Below are 9,275 nucleotides of genomic sequence, written 5' to 3' on the forward strand. Positions count from 1 at the left end.
TACAGATTAATTCCGTTTTCTTCACTATATCAATCAGAAAGTGGAAAATTGCTTCTGAGTTGATGATTAGAGCAGCACATTAGATACCGTGACCCCTCGTTACCTGCTTATTAATCACTGTGGCAGGGACTGGCGGATTATGTCACCAAGTCTCTGAAATGTGGTGGGGGGGACAGTTTTGTGTTTTCTCACAACAAAGCATTAAAGCTGTGATGGCTCCTGTGTGCCCATATATTGCTGGATGCCGCTCATTTACTGGAATACATTCCTATGATTACCGTCCTGGTGGTATCGAGTTCCTGGCAGGTGTTTATTTATGAGGACATATCCATCAATAGGAGATGGCTGGGAACAGAATATTATTTCTGCATTATTTGGACTGCAGAACTTATTAGATTAGTGCTGAAATGAATCAGATCATAGGAAAATATATAAAGTGTGAATAAACCTCTCTGGAGAGGAGAGTATTATTTGTATGTAAATTCCGGCAGCCAGAGACCCGAGGCGATTTACATTACTAACAGACTAGACCTGTCACATCCACTCTCCGAGTCTGGAGCTCAACGCTTCCCAATGTTAGGTGAGTTATGTTTGCTTGTTTTCTTCATATTCTGCCCTCTCACATTATATATATATATATATAATGTACAGTGGAACCTTGCATTACGAGCATAATTGGTTCCGGGAGTGTTCTCTTAAACCAAGTTACTCTTATATCAAAGCGAATTTAACCATAGGAAATAATTGAAATGCAGACAATTTGTTCCACAACCCAAAAATATTTGCTGTATTTATACAACTTATTACAGTAATACAATATAATGTACTGTATTCATATAAAATTACAGTACACTAATACAAAATACTGTACTGTACAGTAAAAGCATATAAAACAAATTAAACTGCACATTAGCTTACAATGGAATTGTTGGTGTGCGGGAGGTACAATACAAGCAATGTGCTGTACTGGTTATCAGAAAGAAAGTACAATACTGTATCCACAAATGCAAATTGATAGACATGCTATATAGTATATACTGTACTGTACAATGGTACGCAAGGACGCAAGCGGAAGTGTGCACAGTGAGTATTTGCTCTTATTGCAAAGCATTGCTCTTAAACCAAGTTACAAATTTTAGAAACCTTTGCTTATTTTGCAAAATGCTCTCAAACCAAGTTTTTTTTTGTTTTTTGTTTTTTTAAGGTGCTCACCTATTATCCCTCTTCGCTGGCTATACCAGTTTAATCGATTATCATGGATCATTGATTTTAGAAGTGAAGAATAAAGACAATCATGTAAGTACTCATTCTAACAGTGTACCCCACAGGGGCATACTACAATTCTTGACGTAACATGATATATACCGATATGTCTGCAGTCATTATTATTTCTTATGACTGTGTGTATATGAACCCCTGAATTGTAATATGTTGGTATATATAGATTATTATGATTGACACACACATATACAAGAATGCAAGTCACCTGTTTATTTAGTTTATTAATTGAACCATTATGTTCTAATGCAGCAGATACAGAATCAAGTACAAATCTACACAAATGTTTGACCCCTAATCTAAAGGGGAGGAGGGCTCCTGCAGAATAAGGAGCGGTACATGGCAGTCTCTGGGGTGGAGGGGTTAGGGATTGAGACAGTCGGAGCTGTCCAACGACAGGTAAATTTGAGCTTTGCACTGGAAGGTGCTGGAGGTGTCGGGGAGCAGCTCGCAGCTGTGAAGGTTTGGGGATACATCTTTCACACAGAGTGCCTATAGGAAAAAGAAAGAAGAGAAGGTGAAAAAGGAGATGAAATTTTATTAATAATTCCTCAGCGGTCGTAAATTGAATCTTTACTTTTTTTTCACCCTATTACAATTGGTTCACATATGTTGTCAAAGTACGACTCCCAGAATGCGAGTAGCCATGGGTGCGGACCACTGATTTATAGCATTCGTCCATTAAATGTACCATTCCTACCCTGTCTGATTTGATTTATACTTATTCACCACATGCGAGCTTCATTGATAATGCCCACCGTATTGACTAATCTTTTTTGGACTTGTTTTTTAACACTTTTCTCGGTTAATAATGCTTAGTCCAAGTCTAAAGTTCGGATGTGAATGATTTTTCCCTTAGAATACCCTTTGCATAATGGGAAATACTATTCACTTGAATTGCCCTCTATGCATTATTCACAGGTAGTAATTATTCGGGTTCGGATTATTCATAAACAAATCACAAAGTACTATTCCGATACTCATCATGAATAGTTAAATTAATGCAAGTCAATGGGGAACCTGAGCATTTTGTTTTTTGTGACCAATACTGGAATAGTACTCAGTAATTCGGTAAGCGCATAATCCGAACACGAATAGTTATATTCCCTATCACTATTCACATGCTATTGTGAAATAACGCTAAACATTTACGCCCAACACAACATTGGGGAAAAACTGGTAAAAGGGAAAAGTGGAGCAGCTTTTCATACCATGGGCAGCTTCGCCCAAGCTTAATAAATCTACCCCATTGAATGGAGTAGTGAAGTGTATTCAATACAAATGTGTCCAAAATCAGTCTGATGTAATGGCAAACTCACATGTGACCCTGTACTTTGCCTAGGAAAAGATTCTGGATCTCCACCAGGATGGTCTTGGTTGTGTTCTTTACCTGGTACCCTTTGGGAACCCCATATTATAGATATTTTCTTGGCCAGATCTTATTGGTTACCCAAGGCTAAGCCAAAACAGATACATTTCTTAAAGAAGACCCACCCATGAGATTTTTTTTCCATTAACAATGGTAGTTGGCATCACATTATAGACATAGAATAAAATAGGTACTCACCATGCTTTTGAGCAACGCTCCTTGCCGTTGGCTACCATAGTTGTTCAATAAATTGTCTTCCATATTCTCGGCACTCTCCCCTGCATTTTCAGGCTCTGAGCGTCGAATGTCTGGAGATCTGCGAATACCGGACAGCAGACCTGATGCCCTTCCCACAGAATAATAGCTGGGGCCAGTTGACTGCTTGTACCAGGCATTTGTGCGTTGGCAGGAGAGCAGCAGAGCTAGGGCACTGCATATCAAGGTCAGTCGTAGTGAAGAGCGAGAGCCTAGAGACAGCATGGTGAGGATGTGGAGCCTTGGGTTGTCGTGAGGAACACTTCTAAAGGAGACTAGGGTGGCAGACTTTTATAGAGGAAAGGGGTGTGAATGCCAGCTCAGACCAGGAGGGGAGGATGGTGAAGTGAGAGATGTCTGGGGGTGGAGGGATATTGTTATTCTCATATTAAGCCCGTGACAGCTCTCTGATCAGTCAGTATCTACAAGGAGCCTGGGGCAAAGAATATAGAGATGTTCTGCCAAGTGACAGATCTAATTTGACTGGGTAGTAAGTGATAAAGAATCAGTAGTTCTGATTACAGTGTGACAATTGACCCAAAAAGCTGATCTACATAGTGACAGATGCTGCAAATATAGGACTCAACTCCCCAGTTACATAGAAGTGACAGGAGAATCCGCATAACTGATTCTGTCAAATGAGAACATATTGGAAACATTGTTTCCCTAGAAGATATTGCGCTCTATGGAAAGTATGAAAAGCAATTTCTCAGAATATTACTCCTCTTATCATCTCCAATACCCACTGCCCATGATCTGACACTTCTAGTTAATCCGACATGTAATGAATTGATTACTCCTTATCTTAGTCAATGTGCTGTGACTGACCAGTCAGTGACTCACTCAATTCCCTGTTTATATGACAAGGGAGACTATTTATTGGGTTTTCTGTGACATAAAGTATATCACAAAAGTGAGTACACCTCTCACATTTTTGTAAATACTTTTGTTATATATTTTCATGGGACAACACTGAGGATATGACACTTTAATACAATGTAAAGTAGTGTACATCTTGTAGCACAGTGTAAGTTTAGTGTGTCCTTTACATAATTCAACAACATACAGCCATTAATGTCTAAACCTCTGGCAACAAAAATGAGTACATCTGTCAGTGAAAAAAGCCAAATTGTGTCAAAGTACCACCATTATTTTCAAGCACTGCCTTAACTCTCTTGGGCATGGAGTTTACAGATTGTTACTGGAAACCTCTTCCACTCCTTCATGATGACATCATGGAGCTTTTGCCTGCTAGAGAGCTTGTGCTCCTCCACCTTCCATTTAAGGATGCCCCAAAGATGTTCAATAGGGTTTAGGTCTGGAGACATGTTTGGCCAGTTCAGCGCCTTTACCCTCAATTCCTTTAGCAAGGAAGTGGTCGTCTTGGAGGTGTATTTAGGGTCGTTATCATGTTGGAATACTGCACTGTGGCCCAGTTTCTAAAAGGAGGGGATCACTCTGTACTTCCCTTAATGAACTGTAGCTCCCCACAGCTGGCAGCACTCATGCAGCACCAAACCATGACACTACTGTAGCGCCCCACGGGGCAGGTGGTTAACCTACTCGTCAACGGGCCGTCGACTGTCGTTGTCACGGGTGACCTAGCCCGGCTATGTTGCCCCGGGTTTTACAGAAGATGGCTGGGGAGAGATGTTGGGGGTAGTAGTGAGGTGTTTGTCGTGATGCCACCTGTGGTATGCTGCCAGGGAATGAGCCGCTGCTGCCGCTGTCCTCCGGGGCAGATGGTAGTAGGAGCTATGGGTGGTATTGCTCCCCACAGGTGGAGCGAGCCCTGGGGAGGATGATGAGGGGAGTAGTAATGGTGGCTCGGAGCGGCGGTACCGGTAATTAAGAGTCTGAGTCTATGGCTGCGGTTCCAGCTTGTTTTACTCACTTTTGTACGGTGCGGCTCACCCAGTAATACTGGTCACTTGCTCCGTCAAACCCGAATCCCTTTAGAGATCAGTTTGGTTTTGTGTTCGGTGGGTTTTCTCCTTGTAATGCCTGTCTGTGGATCCCCTAGCTTGAAGCTACGAGGGGACCCTGGGTTTCACGAGATGTACTCTTCTCCCTATATGCAGGTGCCGCGGTTCCGATATAGGGTCCTGCTTGATGCGAGACCCCGAATCCTCTCTGGCACTATGATGTCGGGCGCTGTATGGTCATGGAAGCTTGAAACTTTCCCCGTCCAGGCAGATTCTGGAAAACCAACGTGAAGTATTATCTTCCCTAGGGTCCTGCCGCCCTGCGTGGCGTCGATTCCGTAGGGAGCAGATACACTCTCCCCACGGCAATCGTGTGAACATCCTCCTTCCCATTAGTTCCTCTCAGGGATATGCTCTCCGGGGGGTTGAAACCAGCTATACAGATGACATGAAACGCAGCCCTCCTCTGGAGTGTGCCCTGCCAGGCAAGTTTGTTTTTCAAGATGGGAAATTTCATTCTTTGTTTTTGGCGTTTACTGTTCTTTTCATAATGAGTTGGTTAGCCCTTTGAGGTTGATTGAAGGTGGGTTAGCGTTGAGTGATGTCTGTTTGCTTGACGATAAGGTGTAATGTTTTTTTACAACATGGAAAGACAGATCAGGTTGGTCGAGGCAGGTTGGTGGTGTTGTATGTGATTTCTGGGAATGAAGATTACCAAATTAAGGCCCTGTGAGCACGCTGCGGATTTACCCGCGGAATTGCCGTGGATTTCGCTGAAATAATGCTGCAAAAAATGTTTATAACATTTCTCCAGTCATTCTCCAGCAAAATCTATGAGGATTAAATAATGCTGTGCACACACTGCGTTATTTTGTCCCTGCGGATTTTGCTGCGGAATTAATAAGCATGTCACTTAATTTCCGAAGGGACCTGCGGTTTATGCCATAGATAATGGTAAAAACCCGCAGGGACCAACCTGCAGAAAAACTGCGGCAAGTCCGCACCAAAACCGCACCAAAACCATGGCAAATCCGCATGCGGATTTTGGTGCGTTTTTTTACCGTAGGTGCGGAAATCTTTCAAAGAGTCCGAAAGTTTCTTAAGAAAATTCCATTTTCTAGTGCACACAGTGCACACACAGCCTAAAGTAGTGAAATGTTTTTGGATGTTCGGGACGGTTATCCAGATTCATTCTTGAAGCATTTGGAAATTTGTTTTATTTTTGAAATATTAGTTTATTGCAGTTTTGAAGAATGTTTGTTGCGTTTAGGTGAGAAGACTTGAGAGTATAAGTCACATTCTTTTCACATTGGGGCGGTGACTGAGGCTTCACACGGAGGTTTGGGGGTGACGTGGTTTGGCATATCGAGTGCTGGGAATCATCAAGTTTTCAGTCTTATGTTCGCCCTCGTCTGGTGCTTATTAAAGAACTGTTCGAATCTCTAAAGGGTTGTTTAACTCATGGGTGTTTTTTTGGGGTATTATGTGGTAAATATTTTGTTTCATCATAAGTGCATGCTTACTTTAGATCCTAGGGCCCTCTTACATGTTTGGGGTGTAAGGGATGGTGAGAGGGAGGGGCGTTGTGGGCTGAAGTTCATCCTCATAGCTGGTAAATTGGGCAGGCTAGGTCCTCGGCATTGATCAAATGGCTCAGAATTTGCAGCATGATTATTGGGGAGGGTTATACCGGAATTCTCCTATTACTATAGAGTGGATTGACTACCAAATGTGCTGGTGAAACATGTAGGAGTTAACGATATTGGAGTGAGATCTTCTGGGGAGTTGATTTGAGATATAAAGTTTGACCTATTGAGGTTGTGGTCTTCCTGTCATTATCTGTTCCGACATCGTGGCTCGCAGCTTACATGGAGGTACACAAGGTTGGTGGAGCGGATAAATAAAGCCAGAATTAAATTTAAAAAGACTGTAGCTCACTTGTTGCTAAGAGTAGTGCCATAGTGGTGAGACTTAGAGATTTGGAGACACCATGAATGGATCATTTGAGGTTGGACGGTGTTCTTCTCAATGCAATTGGCATTGATTTATGGATGTTGGGTTTGAGGGACGGTATGGAGCAAGCCTTTTGTGGTTTGGTGGGACCATGCCTTGTAAGGTATCACATGGGCAGGTCAGTGGCAGGGAGATAGGTCTAGTTTAGAGGATGGTTGATTGGTGGTGTACTTTTGGTGGGAAGTCACTAGTGGGAATAGTGGCTTTAGTTACAGATGAAGGTAACTTGCAGGATAAGGTCCTGTAAGGGTAGGAGTATTCATTATGGGATAGTAATACATCACTCCTGGGATGGTGCACTGTGGCCAGGGGTATTCGTAAGGTTGAGGGGGTTTGCTTGGTATTTATTTTATAACCCTATTAGCTGTTTATTTTCTTTTAATATTTACATTGTTTGTAATGTACCAGGGGCGCCATTGCTGTGGCTGCCCCTGGTTTGTGCGTATAATATTTAATAAAAGGCTGCTCTAGCCATTTAACTCAAGTCGCAGGCAGTCATCTTTATTTTATGTACATCAGGTGTGGTAGGGAGGGCATGACGGGTAAGAGTAAACGACCAATTCCCTCTTCAAATTGGTGTCTCATTCCATTGATGGTAATTATCATAAGAAAAGCTTATTGAGGACCAACTGATTCACATAAGAAATGAGAGCATCACTAAAGCCATGTGGGAAGAAGTGCATAAGCTGCATGATAGATCCAGGCTAACCAGGATATTATTTCTGCTATGGAAACTGTACAAAATGAGACTCAGAAAAGCAAATGAGACGCAGGTGCACATGAGTATAATGCTGGAAGTGGTCACACAACTGAGATAAGTGAGTGAGGATGTAAGAGTGGTGCGCTATGGCTGTCGCGCCCCTACCCCTGAGGACACCAATTGCGTCATTGTGTTGTAATGTGAATGTCTTACGTCTTTTATAAATATTGTTTCATGTGAATTGTAATACAGCATATTGTGTTGTGATATAGAATGTGACAAGTGTTGGTAATGAGATGAAATGTATAGAGATGTTACTGTAGGATGTTTTATAAGGACGTTTAGCCAGAAACTGACTGCAGGGTCAGAAGACATTAAAGGGAATCTGTCAGCAGGTTTTTGCTAAGTAATCTCTCCTGGTGCAGGACTCTGGTGGCCAGGCCCCTTAACTGTCCAGGTACAGAAGTGGACGGTTAACTGGTGTGTGAATGTAATCAACCAACCGAGCAGTTTCCTCCTAACTGTTCGGAAGTCTAAGCTTTACTCAAATCATTATGGGATCCCTAAGGAGACTGGAGGAAACAAAGGTGACCGTCAAGGTGTGTATTTTAACGCTGTATTGAGTTGCGCTGGGACGCACAGAACCAGTTATATCTGAAGCAACCCAGAGGAAGTTCCTGTATCTTATAATGCTGTACAAAACTGTAACATGGTGGCAGATATGTGCCTGCTATCTGGAACGTGAAGTTGTGACAGAGAATGAACCGCATAGTTGTTGTTGCTGTTTAAAGTGAAATGTTCGTCTCATTGTGACTAGGAATTGTCATCCATTCTTGGCCAGGCAGCGTCAGTACGAGGCCTACATGAGTTCTTATCCTGCATGGTGAAAGTCCCCACACTCAGCCAAGACCAGGTATTTCATGTAGCATGCCGGGTCATCCGGAGGCGATCCTTCGCCCATATCTACCACACTGTGCCACTCGCTGTAGCTATATAGACAAGAAGACTGAAAGACTGGCAGTACTCCCAAAACTGCAATGTGAACAGGTGCATAACTGAACATGACATAAAATGACATAAAATGACAAAAAGAGACAGTTGTACTCTGACATGCTAAAGCATGAAAACCATGAATGTAAGAATATAGATATGCATTATAGTACAGTCAAAATACGAAAAAAAACCCTTTACCCTGAACAAATTCCAAGAAAGCGTTTATTTTTTTTTTTTGTAGTATTACATGTAGGGAAAAACATACTAAACGTTTACCAAGATAGGGTTACCACAAAGGGTCCAAATGTGACGTCAAAGAATATGGCCGCCAAAGCTGTAAAATATTATAGCAAGTTGCAGACAAAGTACTTTGCGACCATCCCGGTTTTGCAGACCTGTTGCAAGAACTTGAGCAATTGTATGCTCGGACACTGACAGGGGAGAATGACTTGAATTCGGTCATGACTTCTACCTGCCTTAGTGAAATTGTCCACCTCTTGTCCACCAAAAGAAACGGATTATCCGCTCACTCTCGCACCAGTAACCTATGGCTGAATTACCAACAGATGGTAGGAATTGCAAGGGAGCTTATCGAGGCGATCGTACAGGATCCTTGCTGATGCACCTTTATGCTGTAGCCGAATGTTTGCCCATTCTTGCAGCTGCTGGGCATGGGAACTATGTGAAGGCCGCCTACCTTTACCTCCAGTCTATGACCACTCTGGAAGACGATATGCCATCA

General features: G+C 42.5%; 1 protein-coding gene across 1 annotated transcript; it reads right to left on the reverse strand.

Moving 5' to 3' along the window:
* Nucleotides 1-1,476: 1,476 nt before the first annotated feature.
* Nucleotides 1,477-3,183, reverse strand: NPB (neuropeptide B). Its single transcript, XM_075347445.1, has 2 exons — nucleotides 2,846-3,183; nucleotides 1,477-1,770 (listed from the first exon to the last, which is right to left on the reverse strand). The coding sequence occupies exons 1-2, from the start codon at nucleotides 3,125-3,127 to the stop codon at nucleotides 1,642-1,644; spliced, it is 411 nt and encodes a 136-aa protein (XP_075203560.1). The 5' UTR covers nucleotides 3,128-3,183; the 3' UTR covers nucleotides 1,477-1,641.
* Between the last annotated feature and the right edge of the window lie 6,092 nt (nucleotides 3,184-9,275).

The sequence above is a fragment of the Anomaloglossus baeobatrachus genome, chromosome 5, assembly GCF_048569485.1.
Source record: "Anomaloglossus baeobatrachus isolate aAnoBae1 chromosome 5, aAnoBae1.hap1, whole genome shotgun sequence".
NCBI lineage: Eukaryota > Metazoa > Chordata > Amphibia > Anura > Aromobatidae > Anomaloglossus > Anomaloglossus baeobatrachus.